Source organism: Podarcis erhardii, assembly GCF_964252035.2.
Source record: "Podarcis erhardii genome assembly, chromosome: 7".
In the NCBI taxonomy this organism is placed as follows: Eukaryota; Metazoa; Chordata; class Lepidosauria; order Squamata; family Lacertidae; genus Podarcis; species Podarcis erhardii.
In genome coordinates, this window is record NC_138511.1 from 71350987 (window position 1) to 71370486 (window position 19500).

A 19500-nucleotide genomic window follows, 5' to 3' on the forward strand; every position below is an offset into this window, starting at 1 on the left:
CCCCCCTTCAAATCCCCTCACAGATTATGTTTCTCATGAAGCGGCTACTGTATTGGCAAGTTTAAATATTTACCCTATTCCTTCCCTCAGGATCCATTGGTACTTGGAACCAGAACTCAGTGAGACTTTCTCTGGAGAGGAGAAACACATTTGTGTGGTTGTCCTCAGCACAGATGATGGGGGGGACAGCACCCCCTAAGGACAAATCTGCAAGGATTTACCCTATTTTTCGCTCTATCAGACACACTTTTCCCCTCCTAAAAAGTATGGGGAAATGTGTGTGCGTCTTATAGAGCAAATGGAGGCTGCACATCTATCCCAGAAGTCAGAATACCAAGAGGGATCCCTGCTTTGGCTGCGCAGCGATCCCTCCTGCTGTTCTGGCTTCTGGGATTCAGAATATTTTTTTTCTTGTTTTCCTCCTCCAAAAAATAGGTGCGTCTTATGGTCTGGTGCATCTTATAGAGCGAAAAATACGGTACTTCAGCTTGAATAGTGAAAACTGCAACCCCAACTTTTGATTCCTCCACTTTCTGGTCTGGTGGGAACTGGAGTCCAAACCACTCTGAGATTGTTGCTTTTTTTACAGTCAGGAGATTATATATTTATTTCATAAAATGTATGTAACACCTGGAGCGCCACATATTCCCCATCCTTGTTGCTGGGGCTGTTGGAAGTCCAAATAACATCGGGGGGAGGAGCACCAAAATGGCTATTCCTGGCTATCCATTGTACTTACCAGTATGAGGTATTTAGATCTGTACTGAATGGTGCCAAAGACGCCCAGGATGACAGCCATGATGTGTAAAAAATTAGCCAGGATGGGTACCCACTGGTAACCCAGAAAGTCGAATATTTGCCTCTCCAGGGCTGCGATCTGTAAGAGAGGGAGAGGGGAAGGGTGAGGACAGAGCAGAGACTTACTCATTCTGCGGCATCTCTCAGAACATGCCCCTACCACATACACACACCAAAAAAAGTAGCAAAGTTACAGGCACATAATTAATGAGAAATCCCACAGACTATTAGTTACAGACAGAGATGTTGGAGTGATTCATTGGCCAGTGTCGAGCAAATACATCACAGCGCAAGAGGATTTATTAGGAATAATCACGGTATGAAGGGGAGGTGTGAGCACAGATGAGATATAAAAGGGTAAGCAAGATCAAAAGATGAGGGAAGCACTCCAATTACATGGGGAGGAAGGGAAGGAAACAGGGAGCTAATGCTTTGTATCTCTTGTGGACCCCCCCACCCCACCTTAGCAAACGGCTTCAGAAAGCAACAGGGGATATGGCCAAATGAATTTCAGTCATGACAAATGTAAGGTTCTGCACTTAGGCAGGAAGACGCAGCTGCAAAAATATAAGATGAGGGACACCTGTCTTGCCAGTAGTACATGTGAAAAGAATCTCGGGGTCTTAGTAGACCATAGGCTTAACGTGAGTCAACAGTGTGATGCAGCAATGATGTGTACTGAAGGGGTGTGGTCAGGACCAAATGTCACGCAACATAATACAGTGGTACCTCGGGTTAAGTACTTAATTCATTCCGAAGGTCCGTTCTTAACCTGAAACTGTTCTTAACCTGAAGCACCACTTTAGCTAATGGGGCTTCCTGCTGCTGCCACGCCACCAGAGCACGATTTCTGTTCTCATTCTGAAGCAAAGTTCTTAACCTGAGGTACCATTTCTGGGTTAGCGGAGTCTGTAACCTGAAGCGTATGTAACCTGAAGCGTATGTAAACCCGAGGTACCACTGTACTCACTTCTTCCAAAGATGGCATGGCAAGTTAGTTCAAAGCAGATGATAGCACAGGTTCAATATTTATTTAGTTAACTTGCTCCACTGAACATTTTCACAAATTATCTGTCTTACTGAATAAGATAGAACAGGTTGCATCTGCACAGGATTTGAAATTATTTACTTCTGGAAGTGTTTTCACTTATGAAATTGCTTTTAGTTGTATATGATATCATCTTTATACATGAAATTATGCTATTGTTTTTACTGCTGATCCTTTTATTGTGATATCACTCTGAGATATCTTATGAAAAGTGAATCACAAATGTAATTAGATAAATAACTGAAGTCCAATTCTCTAGTCCTTCATTACAGAGGAAGAACATTACAAAGGAAGAACTAGAGGGCTGACCTTTATTATCCATAAAAGATGAATACGTCAAAACCCAAAATGTATCACATTGCATCGCCCCTACAACCTACCCTGCTTCTTAATTGAATGGATTTCCAAGCCAGCTAACAATATGATAAAACAATCAATATAAAACGAGCAAGCAAATCAAGAACAAAAACTCAATTCTAGTTCAGTAAAGGTAAAGGGACTCCTGATCATTAGGTCCAGTTGTGGCCGACTCTGGGATTGCGGTGCTCATCTTGCATTATTGGCTGAGGGAGCCGGCGTACAGCTTCCGGGTCATGTGGCCAGCATGACTAAGCCGCTTCTGGCGAACCAGAGCAGCGCACGGAAATGCCGTTTACCTTCCCGCCGGAGCGGTGCCTATTTATCTGCTTGCACTTTGACGTGCTTTCAAACTGCTAGGTTGGCAGGAGCAGGGACCAAGCAACGGGAACTCACCCCATCGTGGGGATTCGAACCACCAACCTTCTGATCGGCAAGCCCTAGGCTCTGTGGTTTAACCCACAGTGCTACCCGCGTCTAGTTCAGTATCACACACCAAACCCCATTTAAAAGCCAGAATCCCTAATTCAGCCTGGTAGCTCACTGGGATCAGCCAGTGTCCCTCAGCCTCACAGGATTGTTGTGAGGATAAAAGGTGGAGGGGGAGAAATATGCAAGGCCACCTTGAGCTACAAGGAAAAGAAAAGAAAAGCAACAGAAAAGAAGCCTGACAGATGGACAAAAGGGAGGGTTTTCAAAGATAAGGTGCCAGGAATGAAAGGTTGCCACCTGCTTCACTTGAGAAGGTGGGACAACCACGAGCAAGGCCTCCAACACAAGCAAGATGTTTTTGAGGTCCACCAGGGAAGAGATGCTTCAGGCAAAACAAGTCACCAGAGGCCAACCCAGGTCTCAGGTTTGGGTCCTGAAATCTCAGGTCTCCTGACTTGGCAACCCTAGGTACAATAATATATTTTATTTTAAAAAAACCCCTGTGATCTAGTCAATGCACCAACTCTATACTATTTTATGATGGCAGAGACAAAACTGTCTATTTCCTAAGCTGGGGACCATTGCAGGTCTGTGGGTTGTATCTGCTCCCATCATACAAGGAAAAGCAAGTTGAAAATTACCGGTACATTAAAGAGTTTTATTCCAAAAGCTCCGAATGGCTGTGGAGAGGGTGGGGGCATCTGGCGTGGAGGTCTGTGTTCAATAGGGCCATTAAGAACCTAATTAGCCTAATCTGGAAGGTGAAGCCGCCTGCACCAGTGATTTATGGCCACTTGTCAAGCTGCTCTCCAGAGGATGGTTGGGTTAGAGGGGAGGGAGGGAGGATACATGGAAGATTCTGGTTGTCAAAGTGGCTTAATGCAGCGGGCTGTGATGAACCGATGACAGGGACCCAAGGATCCCCTTTCTATTTATGAGCAATAATTTTAAAAAGTATCAGAAGAACTAGTAATATACAGAAAATTAAGGGTTGCATCCACTGCACTGCCAACTGGGTTCTGCTGGCACAATGGGACTTCTGTTTCCTCTCCTCCCTGTGCAACCCCCAAAACTGCTCCAGAGAGTCCCCAAACCCTCCAGACATGATTTTGATGGTGTAGTGGGGGGGCATCCTGGAGTAGATGGGATAAGAGCCCACAGAAGTCCTTTGCACCATTGCTGGATATGGCCAAGCGCTATGTTTGTCTGATAACAGCAGCCAGGTCACTTATCCTTTCTAAAGTCTAGGCTGCCACTAGAGAGCAATGTATCTGCTATCTGCCTTCCAGATTTCACATCGACTTCCTGTGTCAGGGCTGAGCCCAGAGTCAGGAATGAAGAGCTAAGTCAGCACCAAAGGTGAAAACAGCAAGGTAATGTCAAGGTGCATGCCAGACAAGGCCAGCACTAGACTTCAGGAGGCCCTCGCCATGGTGTTTGTTCTGCCCGCTTCCCAACCAGGTCAGGTATAGTCCTACCTGGACAATGGAACTATAAAATCAATACATTTCAAAGTTCTGTGGGCCGGGGCATTACACGTTGAGTAACTTAAGATAGCAGCCAATCTCCAAGGATGGGAGCTGAACTTAGCTCCCCTTAAAAAATGGCACTGTTGCCCACTACTGAAAAGCATCCATGACCCTGGCCGAGACGGCAGTAGATTGGGCCTGTCAACCACCCAAGTTGGCTAACCATTGGTGTGGAGCCATTAAGTCAGAACCAAGGACACTGGAACACACCAGAAATCAGGAAGGTATTGTTGCTCAGGTGAGGCTAAATTAAAACAGGAAGCCCTCTTAATGCTCCTTCCTGTCCAGAAGGACCCAGGAGGTCTGGTAGGTCCATGACCTGATGGCACTTCACTGAGAAGCTGTCTCCTGCAATTCAAAGGTTCGTCAAACAGTTCAACTGTCCACAGATTCTAGTTCCTGACTGCAGACTTCCTTTGATACACAGCTTTCTACCAGTGGGCTTACATTAAGACTCACTGTTGATGATCCACAGATGTCGTCTTGTGTCACCATCATCCTGTTACAAACTTTCATTTACCGATGGTCTGATAACTAGATACAAATAAACGAATCTGATCTACTTGGTTACATTGTTTGTCTTTGGAAGAACCATTGCTCAGTTGAGCCATAATCACTCCATGCATTTTAAAGCACTCTGATACCACTTTGGGCAGTTGCAGCTTCCCCCAAAGAATCCTGGGAACTGTAGTTTGTTAAGGGTGCTAAAAACTGTTAGGAGACCCATATTCCCTTCACAGAGCTACAATTTCCAGAGTTCCCTGGAAACAGGGATTGATTGCTAAACCACCCTGGGAATTGTAACTCTGGGGAGCGAATAGGGTCCTCCCAACCCTCAACACTCTGAACAAACTACAGCTTCCAGAATTCTTTAGGGGAAGTCATGATTTTTTAAAAGTGGCATCATAGTGCTTTAACTGTATGATATGACTGTGGCCTTAGTCTATCAATGTTTACATTTATATATTGCCTTTTTCCCATAGTGGATGTCTGTGGGGTTCCCAATGAGGTGTTGACCAGACCTTCTTAGCTTCAGCAAGGTGGCTGTGTCATTGTCCTTTAGACCACACATTGGGACAAGCTTAATACAGCCTTTAGGACAGGAGCGAGTAGAAAGTGGATCAGAATTTCCTGGTACAGCTCTGTGTAGTTTGCAGTACATAGTCAAGAGCTTGTTGTTAAACAGCACCAATGATAAAAAGCTTCCACCCTTTTTCCTAAATTAACCTGCTGAAAAAAACATGGAGGGGAAAAACAGGAGTGGATTTCTGTAAAAGAGAACTATTAGCTTGGTTATGGGACTGAAAACTAACTCCTGTGTTGAGCATGAGCTCTCATAGATGCAATTCTGTAATTCTCTCATCCTTCTTTCTTTCTCTCTCATCCCTCAAGCAACTATTGTGCAGCTGGCTTTGGTTGATAGAACTTGAAATTCTAGGGTGGGGGGAGCAAAACCTGCAAGGCCTGAATTCTGCCTCTCATTGTTTAAGGATGTTGAAATAGACCCAGAGCTTACAACTTCGTAATTCACAATTTCATAAACTAGCAGTTAGCTAGTTTCTGTGCTTTGAAGGCATTTCAGGTCCCTGCAAGTTGACAGCTGATTGCTAAATGCTCCAGAGAGGAGAAGCTTAGCAGTTCTGCTTGGTGTAAATCATTGGTACCAGTATGAAGATGGAAGGTCAAGACAGACCTGAGTGAGTGTGCAATACAGTGGCTTCTACACCTGTCTAATGAGTTGCCCGGGCAGGCAGAAGCTCAGCTCAAACCACAGATTGAAAGAATGCAATAAGCTCTGAAGTTAAGAGGTGTGTGTGTATGTGTGTGTGTGTTTGTGTGTGTACATAAGTGTTCTGCTAGATCAAAGCCATTACTGCAACAAACCAGCTTCAGTTTCTGCTTACGACAGTACAAAATGGCCATATAAACAATAATTAGCAGAGTCCTGAGATAACATAGTATTGGCAGTGGGAACGGGGGAGAGTTGTAAACTACAGAAACAGAAACCAAGGGACTTTTAAAACAGTTGTTCACTGCTGGGATGCTTTGCCAATGCATTTCCATAATTTGATTTCCCTTCACACCAGTTCTCAGTGTTTGAAGACTGGAAGCAACATACATGAATGGAGCCCACTGGAAAAAAAATTGTGATCCAGTGACTTTCTACATGATGGGTTGGACACAAAGATTCCCTTCTCCTAATTGAAAAAGGCCTCCTGTCAGATGAAGGGAACCCTCAAATTGCAGGACTCTGTTCTTGTATTTATGAGAGTACTCCGAGAACAATGCTATTACAGATGAGCAGTGGAGAAAGAAGATGCGGACATCTCTACTATAGGGTTAAGGAACCTAGTGTTTGCCCTCCAGATGTTGCTGGACTTCAACTCCCAGCAGCCCAGCCAACATGGCCAATGATTAGGAATTATGGGAGTTGCAGCCCAACAGCATGTTGACTCCCTGGTACTGCTCTACAGTTTACCTAACCTGTGTGATTCTCAAGTCATAAGCCTGCCTTTGCATAACAGGCATACATAGGCCTTTGATGGAAGAGCAGCAGCTCATGTTTTGCATGCTAAACTGTACAAGGCCCAGTTCCTGGCATGCCCAGGGATAGCTGAAAAAGATGCCTGTCTGAAACCCTAAGCTTCTGCCAGTCAAAGCCCTTGATGCTGCAATACAGTCAACCAACCACTTTGTCTAAAACTCCAAGTCCATTTGTTATTCCATGTCCATGCTATCGCTACTGCTCAGCACCAGAGCAACCTTGAGATTAATTGCACCCCAATGGACTATTATCCTTGAGCTGTGCTATTTCATTTGCCATATGCCTTGGGCTCGGTGGGGGATTTCATTTAATTAAACTGCACTGGAACTGACATTTCCAAAGCAACAAACCTTCTGGAGCCACCAAAGAGATGCCATGTGCAGTCTCAGCCTCCAAAAACTCTGCTCAACAGGGGTGGCATTAACCCTCAAACTGCCTCGCCGGAGCCCCAGCAATCTAACAGGAAGGAAGTTCACTAATAAGAGCTGGAACATGATGATATGCAAACCCAGGCTTACCCAGTCCTGTTCAGTGTATACATGAGGCTGTTGAGCAAAATGATATGATTTGAAGTGCCTTACCATTCCTGTGCTGATACATTGCTTTCCTCCTGAAACATCAGTGTTGCAGTCTTGGTTCCAGTTCTAAAGCAGCCTTCCCCAACCTGGTGCCCTCCAGATGTTTTGGACTACAACTGCTATCACCCCTGACCATTGGGGGCTGATGGGAATCATAGTCCAGGGCCTCAACCTGTGGGTCCCCAAATGTTGTTGGACTACAACACCCATCATCCCTGAGCTCTGGCCTTGCTAGCTAGGGGTGATGGGAGTTGTAGTTCAACAACATCTGGGGACCCACAGGTTGAGAAAGGCTGGTCCAGGCCATCTGGAGGTCTACAGGTTGGTAAGATGATGAAAGCTGAGCCCGAAACAAAGATCGTCAGATCTTATGACAGGAGGCTGGGACTGATATTCATTAATTGTCTCGGTTTGGCTTCTTTGAGTTTATCTAACTTCACAATCTGGGGTTGCTGCTAGGGATGAGCAAATCAGTTTTATAATTCTACTTTCACACTGACGTGAACTCTCTCAGCTTTACCACTTTTCACTAATGTTTTGTAAATGCATTTATTACATCTGCATATGATCACTTCATTCAGTACGCTAGATGCCACTGTTGTGCATTCTGTGAAACTCTGAATGTACATCACAATATTCAGAATGCCCCTTTGCTTATTTTTAATACATTGTGACCCACACTGGGAACTGTTTTAACTGAGCACTTGGAAATAAACAAAGAGTAACAGTTCGATGTTCTAATCTGGCTGATATAGGCTTCCCTTTGTCAGCCTTTATAGAGGAGGTGATATTCAGGAACCTCCAGAAAGAATTGAGGGGGTGAAACTGACCAGAATTCTGCTTTTGGCCAAACCTCTCTGTGACACCCCGAAGAAAATAGGAGGAGATCAGGCAAAACATGCTCACCCTTCACCACTCTTTTGAGTCCTATTAGTCAATGCCCCAGCTAAATATATGATGTTGATGCAAAAATACTTTGGATATTGCTTTTATTATGACACAAGTAAATGGCTGGGGGCTTCATTGTCACCCAAGCAAAGGGAGAGTCCACGCTTGTACACATGCTGCAAACCAGTTTTCTCAAAGCAGGAAATTAGGTTTGTCTGGCATGATTTGTTCTTAATAAATCTATGCTGGCTACTGATAATAATCCCTCTGTTTCCGCAGGGCGATTACCAGTTAATTGTTTTTATTTGCACTATCATTTTTGCAACAGGGTGTCATACAGCTGGTTCGTACATGGCGTTAAACGATCTTTTAATATAAACTATGTTTTAAGCAAGCACGAGCGCTCTGCTTCTGCCCTGGCTCTTGACCGCATCATGCAAGAGAAGAGAGGTGAAGCTCCTGTTTTGCATTCAGAAGGTCCCTGGTTCAATGCCTGGTATCTCCAGGTAAGACTGGGAAAACCCTGGTGAGCTTCTGCGACTCCTGAGCCTGAAGCCACCTAGAGTGGCTGGGGCAATCCAGTCAGATAGGCGGGGTATAAATAAATTAATTACTATTGTTATTATTGATATTATGGAATAGGACGTCCTTGTTTTCATGTGAGAAATGTTGGGAGGGTATGGAGCTTGCGGCCAGTCAGCATTTATAATATTGTACTAAATGGTCATGAGTGGAAGTCACACTTGCCTTATGCCGGAAAGACCCTCCCAGAAGACACAAACGGATTGCTTAATTTGATTTAAATTAAGATGTCTATATTTCCTGATTATCACTTTCTTTAGTAACTGACAATTAAGCTTCCCTTAACTTGCAGGTGACGTTTATTCATGCATGAATACTAATGTGCTCATGCATTAATGCAACGGGTCCTAGACAAGCAAGCAGCAAGGATGCTTCCCTCTTTCACCTTGAGGCCTCAAGTTGAACATATGAAGCTATGCTATACACTGAGGTCCATTTTTATCTATTCACGATGGGCAAGTAGATCTCCAAGGACTTTCTGAGCCCTGCTACCTGTGACCCTTTGCTCAGGGACAGGGCACCTGTCCTCTCCAGTGTTGGATTAAAACTCCTATCAGCCCCAGCCAGCATGGCCAATGGGAGTTGTGCAAGGGCTGCCAACATAGCATCAGTGTGCCTACCAGCACCTATGGTGCAAGCAAACAGTTTCTTTTGATATCCCCTCAGAAATCCATGCTCTTCAATGTTCTTCTTAGCTCCCATCTGCACTGGTTCAGCCTCTCCCACATTGAACACGTGCCCCTAAAGCAAGCCCACATCATTTTGTGGTTCTGCCATGTGGTAGCCATTTTGTGGTATGTCACACACACACACACGGCAGCCATTTTGTGCTCCGCCACAGCCTATGCTGGGTTGGCAAACCTCCCACTCTCACCTCAGCAATCCCACAGCACTTCCCACAACAGTTGGCTATGGTGAAGTTAAAAACCAATTACTTGATTAAGGCAATTAAAATTTATGCTCCAATTAATCTTGTCAATGAAGGTGAGGATTTTTTTTTTAACCACATCCTTTAAATATTACAACCTATAATATATATTTAAAAACAACTACTACTACTATTACTGGTAACAGGCACCACATCAGAAGAGATATTCTATGCTGTGTGAGAGAAAATGTGTTCCTCTTCTAAGGCCACTTCCACACTATATATTTAAAGCACTATGATACAACTTTAAACACTCACGATTTACACCAAAGAATTATGGGAGCTGTAGTTTAAGAGAGTTATTGGGAGACCCCTCATCTCCTCACAGCGCCACAACTCTTAAGAGTGCATTAGCAATCAATCCCTCTTCACAAGGAACTCTGGGAACTGTAGTTCTGTGAGGGGAATAGAGGTCTCCTAACAGCTCTCAGCACCCATAACAAACTACAGCTCCCAGAATTCTTTGGAGGAAGCCATGACTGTTTAAAGTACCATATTTTTCTGTGTATAACACTCCCCCATGTATAAGATGCCCTCTATTTTTGGGGACTCCAAATTAAGAAAATGGGGGGGGATTGCCCGGAGTTGTTGAGCTTTTTTACGGGGGAATGCAGAAATTCGCTCAGAACCCACATGACCTGCGCTGCCACTAGCATGCATTGCAATAGCCGCTTATCATCTGCCACTCGTTGGCAAATGCAGCCAATCACCCATCAAATTACCGCAGCAGCAGCCAGTCAACACCAGCCCTTGATGCAGCCACCAATAACATGCCCAATAGCCACTGACAATCTCTGGCTCATGGCAGCAGCCAATCACACGTCCCCCCTATGTACTAGCCCATGTATAAGATGACCCCATTTTTTTAACCTTTTTTCTAAATAAAGAAAACCTTGTCTTATACACGGAAAATTATGGTAGTACTTTAAGTGCTTTAAATGAATGGTGTGACTACAGTCGTAAGCCTCAATCCTATACCCACCTTGTTCCTATTGATTTATTCGTAAAGATATTTGTATACGACCATGTCATAAAAGATTTGTCAGAGCAAGTTTTTTTTTTTCACTAGTAGGAACATAAACCCATACAATAAAAACCATTAAAGAAGGGTTTTTTGGGGGAGAAACATCAATTAACTGTTGGGGAAATAAATGAAATGTGTGTGTATTGGCGGGGGGACACATTCTGTGGAAAAAATAAAGTCCTGGGGGTGGGGGTGGGAGGGAATTCCTGCTTGGGAAGTTGTCCACTGCCACCACCCCTTCACTGCGCCTGACGATAGTGACCCGTGGTACCAGCAAGCATGTGTACACACACACACACTTGACATCGACATGCAGACAAAAGCCCTTTGTGTGCTCGAAGAAGTGGGCTGCAGCCTACACACTCCAAGTATAATGATCAAAGGGCTCCCGGCTCCCCCTGCCCCAGCCGCGTCTGCAGAGGATCCGTGCCCTCTCTGCTGCCTTTTGTTCGCCTCTTTGAATTAAATATAATTAGCTGCTGCAGCCTGCAGAAAGATATTCGGTTTGTATTTGCACAGGGAGATTCTTACTGATCCAGCCCTCCCTCCTTCCCTCTGAAGTAAGATGGTGTGTGTGTGTGTGTGTGTGTGTGTGTGTGTGTGTGTGTGTTCAGCCTTTTTTTCTTCCACAAAACTTTGGTGAGGTCTGCCCATATCTGTCCTTAAGAACATAGGAAGATGCCTGGCATTGAGTCGGACCATTCGTGCATGCAGCTTAGTGTTGTCTATGCCAGTGGTCTCCAACTGGTCCATTCTCAAGATGCACCTCTCACTCACAATCTACAAAATGGGACTCCCTTTTCACATTTTTCATTTCAGTTTATAAACTTACCGTATTTTTCTGTGTATAACATGCCCCCCATGTATAAGACGCCCCCTATTTTTGGGGACTCCAAATTTAGAAAATGGCGGGAGATTACCCAGAGTTGTTGAGCTTTTGGGGGGGTGGGGCACAGAGCTGTTCAGCTTCTTTAAGGGCAGATTGTATCGTATGGCCCCTCGCCGAAAGAAGACGCCAATGGCCCACCCAATTGCCGCAGTGACAGCCAATCAACATCAGCCCCGATAACATGCTCAATAGCCACTGACAATCTCCGGCTCGCGACAGCAACCAATCCCCCCCCCCATGCACTATCCATGCATAAGACGACCCCCAATTTTTAACATAATTTTAAAAGAAAAAAGCCTCGTCTTATACAGTGGTACCTCGGCTTAAGAACTTAATTCGTTCTGGAGGTCTGTTCTTAACCTGAAACTGTTCTTAACCTGAAGCACTACTTTAGCTAATGGGGCCTCCCGCTGCTGCTGCGCTGCCGGAGCACGATTTCTGTTCTCATCCTGAAGCAAAGTTCTTAACCTGAGGTACTATTTCTGGGTTAGCGGAGTCTGTAACCTGAAGCGTATGTAACCCGAGTTACCACTGTACACTGAAAAGTATGGTAATAATGCTAATAAGGCACACTGTTAATCCTAAAACGGCAATTCACAGAGCAGTGTACCTTAGGCGTTACTACTAAACAAAAAGGAGCAGTTTTACACTTAGCAGACAGGGTGAAAAGCTACTGGAAACCAGTGGTTTTGCATTCTGGAAGAAGTCTTTAAAGCCATAGAAACAGACTAGAAAGTGAACAGAGTGCCCTTGTTACATATGGAGCTATGTCTTTAGTGAGGCATCGATACAGGAATGTGGGGCATGTGGTTGGCCAGAAATAAGCATTTTATTCTTAAAAAGGCCCATGCCTTTCTCCTAACATATTGCAACACTCAAGCAAAACGATAAAATTAGTGGTTCACTAGAACACGTCTTAACCCAGACATCACATGTAGTTCTTCTCCTTTAGTCTAATCAGCTTTAGCTGGAATCCAAGATGGCAGCAAAAACTGCGCTGCAACCCACCTGCTGTAGCTTTGCTACCCGCTTGTGTGTCCCAACCAACTGATTGAAGACTTCTGGTCTACACCAATTAGCAGTGGCTCTACAGGATTTCAGACAATGTTCTCTCCCAGCGCCACCTGGAGATGCCTGGGATTGAACTTGGGACCTTCAGCACGCAAAGCAGATGCTCTGTCACAGAGCTACAGATGTTCTTTAGTGAGCAATTGTTCTAATTTGTTAGCGGGGAGGTTATACAACAATGAGCATTCATTCTTATTTGCCTGCAGGGTGTTTCTGTTGGCTATTTGCAGTATGGTAGCGCTGCAGAGAGCTTGCTGGGGAGACCATGCATTAAAAAGAAAGGGACTCAAAAATAACTTAAACAAGGTTTTAATTACAAAAACAAAAACTCCTTATACACTAAATACATTAACAACAAACCAGACCCAACCACCAACCCAACCCCCAGGGTAATGGGAGAGCTAGGTGCTGCTCCTTATATACTACATGCAAATGCTGACACACCTTTAATCAATGCAACTCAGCAGCACCTGCTATGTTTCACAGCTGTAAAGCTGGGTCTCGTTATCTTGCTCTGGCCCTTGCTCTGGCCCCTTAAAGACATACACATTAGGTGGAACAATGATGAACCTTTACATTTAAAGAAACCATTCAACAGTTTCTACATTTCCCCATTAGTTATCCCACCTGTTTGAAAGCATTTCCCTGTCACTTTCCTAACTGCAGAAAGTCTGTCTGATTTTAAAGTGGACTTTTTAAAAAAAAAAAAAAAAAAAGAGAAGCACTTTGATCCACCTTAACTGCACAAATCTAAGTTGCCTAGTATAAACTTGAAACCCTCCCACTATTTACTGACACATCTGGAGACACCCGATACCATTAGGACCCATCGGAGCATCTCTGAGTAAGCAGAGCCCCATGACATGCATTCCCACCTCACAAGCCTTGGGAAGATGAAAAGCTTTGCTGTTTGGCCCGTCACACTGAAGATCAGCTTTTGCACGGCTCATTGGACAGTGCTGGAGGCAAGTGCTGGCTAAAGGGATGTGTTTATCTCAGCTCACAACTATCTAAGCTTGTTTTAGAAGCTGGTTGTGGGAAGAGAGAGAGAGAGAAGGGAAAGCTGTTAAATGTGGACAATATTTGCCCTTCTCTGGATAGACATACACACACACTGGTAAGCTTCTGGTGTGTTTGTTGCTGTTCAGGTGAGGTTATCAAGATGAGTGATGGGGGTAGGGAGAGAAATCTGCAGGAGAAATTTCACTCTCAATGCTCCCCCCCCCCCCGCCCTGAGCTCCATGCAGTGGATTCCCACAGAAAATCCACCTGTCTGTTTGGGCCTCCTCTGGTTTTCGTTTGCCCTTCAATTTTGGCAATTGCTCACAAGACCCTAAATGCCTCCATGCACTGTTTTTCTTTTTTCTCAGGCACAGAGTTCTTGCTGTCCAGGAAGGACTCAATCATTGGCGTAAATGGCTTCTCACAGCATTCGTAGCATTTGTGAACAGTAGTGGTACTTCTTACTTGCCCTCCAGTCCAAGCTCCAAGGGTGAGTTACATCATATAAAGGACACAACTAAAGCAGTAAAAATTTCCCACCCCATCCATAATGGCAAAATCAACAATCCATACAACACAATACAGGGAGGAAACCAGGATCAATTTTCAAAGGCCAAAATAAACATGTGTGTCTTCAGCTACTGACAGCGATTATTTGAAATTTTATTCCATTAATTATTATTATTACAGTGGCACCTTGGAAGCCGAATGCCTTGGCTCCCAAACAAATTGACTCCCGAACGATCAAAACCCAGAAGTGAGTGTTCCGGTTTTCAAACGATTTTTGGAAGCCAAATGCCTGGCACTGCTTCTGATTCGCTGCTCCTGCAGCCAACCAGAAGCTGTGCTTTGGTTTTTAAATGGTTCCAGGAGTCAAACGGACTCCCAGAATGCATTCTGTTCGAAAACGAAGATACGACTGTACTAATTTTTGAATTGATTCCTACGAATTGGTTCCTCAGATTTCACAATACAGTAAAACATATATGAAACAATGTCACATATAAAAGCACATCAAATCTAGTACAGGAAGGGTGGGTAAGCTCCAGCTCTCAGGCGACATTTGGTCCTCACCATTTGGCCCGAGAGATTGTTTCAGGCAAGTCGCGCCCACTTGCCTTACACCTGACACCAGGACTTTCAGAAGGACTATTACTGAGTGGCAAGCCACTGCTCTGCATACAGAGGAAGCTATGTTCAGTCCTCAGCATATCCATGTAGGCCTGAGAGAAACCACTGCCTAAAACCACTGCTTTTTTGAAATGAAGAGGCAGGGCTGGCCCAAGACATTTTGGACCCAAGGTAGATTTGAAAATTGCATCCCGCTCACAAGGAAGAAAAGGTGAGGGAAGATCTACACCAGGAACCAGGGGGAAGGGAGAGACTGGCATTGGGGTCTGCTGCCCCAGTGGATCCTGCCGCCTGAGGCAGTTACCTCAACTTGCCTCAGGGTGGGTGGGTCAGCCCTGCAATGAGGAACATCAAAAGCCATTTCTTCACCCATTATGGGTATTTGCTACTTAAAGACATGAAGTTTTAAATCCCACTGGGCATGTACAAATCCTTTTAGGGGAGCCCAGAAGTAGCTCTTTGGATTCCGGCCTACAAGTCTAATTTACAATCCTGGCTCACAAAACACTCCAGATGCTGTTCCGGAGGGAAGGTTTGCAGAAATTATAAGTGAGAGTGGATGAGAGTGGCTCTTTCCCTGATGTAAATTTAATCCAGGATGTTCATATTTCAGTGATGCAGATACTTACTAAATGCCTGTCAGAGGTTAATGGGTTAAGAGAGAGAGAGAGAGAGAGAGAGAGAGAGAGAGAGAGAGTGAGAGAGAGATTTGCTCAGTTGACCAGTCAAATGTTTTGTCTTGCTTATTTATTGCATTATTTTTGTCTTGCTTATTTATTGCATTTATTTCCTCCTAAGGAGCTCAAGGAAGTATACATGCACCATCCAAGTTTATCCACACAACAACCATGTGAGGTAAGACTGAGAAACACTGGCTGGCCCAAGGCTAAGCTTTGGGGCTGAGTGGAGATTTGAACCTTGACCTCCCAGGTTTAATGCTTCATAGAAGATATCTTCATGTTTAATGCTTCATAGAAGATATCTTAGAAGATAAAATACTGGGAGGGACCACTAGGGGCGCATCAGAAGATGGCTGACAATAACATCTCTCCGACCCACACAAGGTAAATTGGAGACTGTGATGGAGCAAAAAATATGGTATATATCTGAGTTTCTAGCACTGACCAGGTTCTATGGATACTCACACAGTCCTCCCAAATCCTCCATTCAGACAAGCAAGAAGCATGGTTGGAATTCAAGGACACATTCCAACCAGGCAAAAATATTTGGAGTATGGAGCAGATCCAGCAAGGGGCATGGCTTGTGTATAGAGTCCTGAGGTCTGCAAGGCCACATTTGGCTCCCGAACCTGAGGTTCCCCGCACCAGAAGTAGGCGGTCAAATGACCAGTCCACTGAGAATGCATGAATAGTCCCACAATTGGCATGCCAACCCTAGGTGAGGGATCAGATACAAGATTGCTTTGACTACAGATGGGGAGGGGGAGATAGTGAGAGCAAGGAAGACTGGAATAAATTATCATTGTTTGAAGGAAAAAGAGATCATTAATTTAAATTGCTCTGAGAAAGAGTATAGACAGTTGCAGCTGGTAAGGTAGAAATGAGATGATCTTAATGTGCATGCAGTAGAGCAGAACTTTGCAAAACAGCTATTCTTGGGAATAAGGCAGATAAATTACGGGGATGTCAGAGGGAGAGAGAGAGAGAGAGAGAGAGAGAGAGAGAGAGAGAGAAAGAAATGAAATGCTATACCTAAAGTGAAAAGACTGGGATGATAATTATCTGTACAAAATGATGCAGGTTATAATAAAAAATTTACATGTAACCTTGTGCATCAGAAAAATCCATCTCAAGAAAATATTGCTGGTTTGTTATTTATTTATTTTTTAAAAACAAAAAAACCCCGCTCTCTGATGTGATAAGAGTTGTTAATACAACCAAGCTGAAGATAATTCAGCTATCTTATTACTTTTGCATGCCCGAAAGGCCTTTAATCTGGTGGAAGAGAACTTTTAACAGAGTTGTCATTGATACATTTGCACAGCAACGGTTCCCATTGATTTATTGCTCCCCTAAGGTGAGAGTTATGATCAACAATAACTCCCGCTATTAGTGAAGAGAGGTGCTGATATTAGCTATGCAGCCAGAATGGAGCTACTCAGAAATGAGAGCATGCTTAGAGGTTCCTCTTCTGCCCCCCCCCCCAAAAAAAAGAAAAGAAAAAAGAGAGAGAGCACAGCCGAATGAACATTGAGCATGCTGAATGACCACAAAATGCTGAGCTTCCTTTGATGTGTGGGCTGGGTTGTGTGTGTGTGTGTACCTGGATGGGGGTATGGCATCAGCTATCACAGAAGAAGTTATTGTGTTACTGGAACTACTGATGGGTGAATCTGTCAATATAGGCTTCCTCTTGGTTTTGCATCTCCCCCTTCTTGTTCACACACACACACACACACACACAGTTGTACCTTGGAAGCAGAACAGAATCCATTCCGGAAGTCTGTTCGACTTCGAAAATTTTCAGAAACCAAGGTGTGGCTTCCGATTGGCTGCAGTTCGAAAAGTGGAACACTCATTTCCGGATTTGGGGTGTTCAGGAGCCAAAACACTCGACTCATAAGTCGTTTGTCAACCAAGGTACAACTGTGTGTGTGTGTGTGTGTGTGTGTGTGTATAAATAACGCTTACTAGAACAAGACCTCTAAGCTGTTTACAGTAGACGGTCTAATATATTCATGAAAAATACCTAATACACGCACACAGTGTATATGAGAAACATTTTAAAAACATCAAACAAAACCAGTAACCTCATAACACTGATACTTGCTAAAATCACATATAAAAAATAACACACCTGGGTTGGATGCCAGCCCAATATTGATGGGCAATTTCAAAGTGTTGGTGGTGCCACTCTAAAGCATCAACTTCTTGCAAGTGTGGAAGGATCATTACGTGGCACTTGCAAAACTGCCAATTCTGTAGATCTGAGCAGTCTGACCGGAACATTTGCACATCACTTTTTAAAAAATGAAGTCTTCATGAAATATAATTAATGTTTTAGTCTGAACTTCTCCCAGTAAGCACGTTTGTATTCCTTTGTATGAACACTTTACCCTACTATATACATTTTGGAACACATTACTTGGCTGGAGAACAGCACTGTAAACTTCAGAGAAGTGTGACTTTTAAAGGACAGCTAATGAATATTCCTTAAAAGTCCTCATGGAAATTCTTCAGCATTTTAGTTCAAATTTCTTCTAATATACACATTTTTTGCATTCAGTTTTGCAAAAGATGCTCACTTTTTGCAAAGCAAGTTCTTCAAAGTTAACACATTTCTGCATGTTTCCTTCACTAATATATGCATTTATACGCAAATTTTATAACTTAGCATATCCACTTTTTAAACAAATTTTTTGGCTGGAGAATGGTGTCGCAAAATTCAAGTAAGCGCAAATATTCGGTTCATTTGCTAGGTAAAGGTACCCCTGCCCGTACGGGCCAGTCGTGTCCGACCCTAGGGTTGTATGCCCATCTCACTTAAGAGGCCAGCGCTGTCCGGAGACACTTCCGGGTCATGTGGCCAGTGTGACAAAGCTGCTCTGGCGAGCTGGCACCAGCGCAGCACATGGAAACGCCGTTTACCTTCCCACTATAAAGCGGTACCTATTTATCTACTTACACTTAGGGGTGCTTTCAAACTGCTAGGTGGGCAGGAGCTGGGACCGAAAGAAGGGAGCTCACCCCGCCGCGGGGATTCGAACTGCCGACCATACGATCAGCAAGTCCTAGGCACTGAGGTTTTACCCACAGCGCCACCCGCGTCCCTAATTAAGAACTGAAGCAAATTTCTCTCCCATCCCTAGGTGTGGGGCCTATGCTTTTTTAATAGAGAAATGTGATCAAGTGAATTAAGATATTGGAAAATGAACCTACACTATAAAATGAACGCTCAACTGAGTTGAGCAGATTTTGGGTTAACAGAAAGATGCAATCTAACCAGAATTTCTACATGGCTCCAGTAACCTTTTCTTATAGAGAAACACGAGATAAAAATAAGCAGAAAGTTTTGGGTTCTAGAAATCAAGCATTTTTATCATAACTGGGAATGCTTTCAGATATTACAAGGGATGTTACCAAATTTGAAAGATCAAAGGTTCGATCTTCTCTTCGTGAAAGGAAGCCTATTGGTGGTGGTGTTAAAGTAACAGCAATATTAAGGGCTGTGGCTTGCTAGCTAACCATGCAGGAGAATCTGCAGGAATTACTAGGGTTGCTGCAGGACAGCAATTGCAGGAGGACACCAAATATTTTTATTTACTCATTTAATTTATATCCGCCCACCTTCCTCTCAGAGGAGCATAGGGTACTCCCTTTAATCAAAGCTTATTCCAGACAAGGTAATTTGATCTGTACTGAGTGAGGTTGCACTGTTTGTAGTTTGGAAGTGCCATTATTATTATTATTATTATTATTATTATTATTATTATTATTATTAATTTATACCCCGCCCATCTGGCTGGGTTTTCCCAGCCACTCTGGGCAGTTCCCAACAGAAAAGTAAAAGCACAATAAAACATCAAACATTAAAAACTTCCCTAAGCAGGGCTGCCTTCAGGTGTCTTCAAAAAGTCAGAGAGTTGTTTATTTCCTTGACATCTGATGGGAGGGCGTTCCACAGGGCGGGCGCCGCTACCGAGAAGGCCTTCTGACACTTGTGGCTCCCCCCCAAAATTCC

General features: G+C 44.0%; 1 protein-coding gene and 1 long non-coding RNA gene across 4 annotated transcripts in view; one reads left to right on the forward strand and one right to left on the reverse strand.

Moving 5' to 3' along the window:
• LOC309346305 overlaps positions 1 to 19500 on the forward strand; it is a 115873-nt gene that overhangs the window by 23612 nt on the left and 72761 nt on the right. The window lies entirely within an intron of this gene.
• The window catches only part of NKAIN1 (sodium/potassium transporting ATPase interacting 1), a gene marked incomplete at its 3' end in the record, with an annotated part of 52330 nt that overhangs the window by 14597 nt on the left and 18233 nt on the right, over positions 1 to 19500 (reverse strand). For all 3 annotated transcript variants that reach the window (XR_014158391.1, XM_081869758.1, XM_081869759.1), the window contains exon 2: positions 740 to 877. Coding sequence is in view for 2 of the 3 variants with exons in the window: in XM_081869758.1 (XP_081725884.1) it covers positions 740 to 877 (138 nt within the window). The remainder of the gene's footprint in view (positions 1 to 739; positions 878 to 19500) is intronic.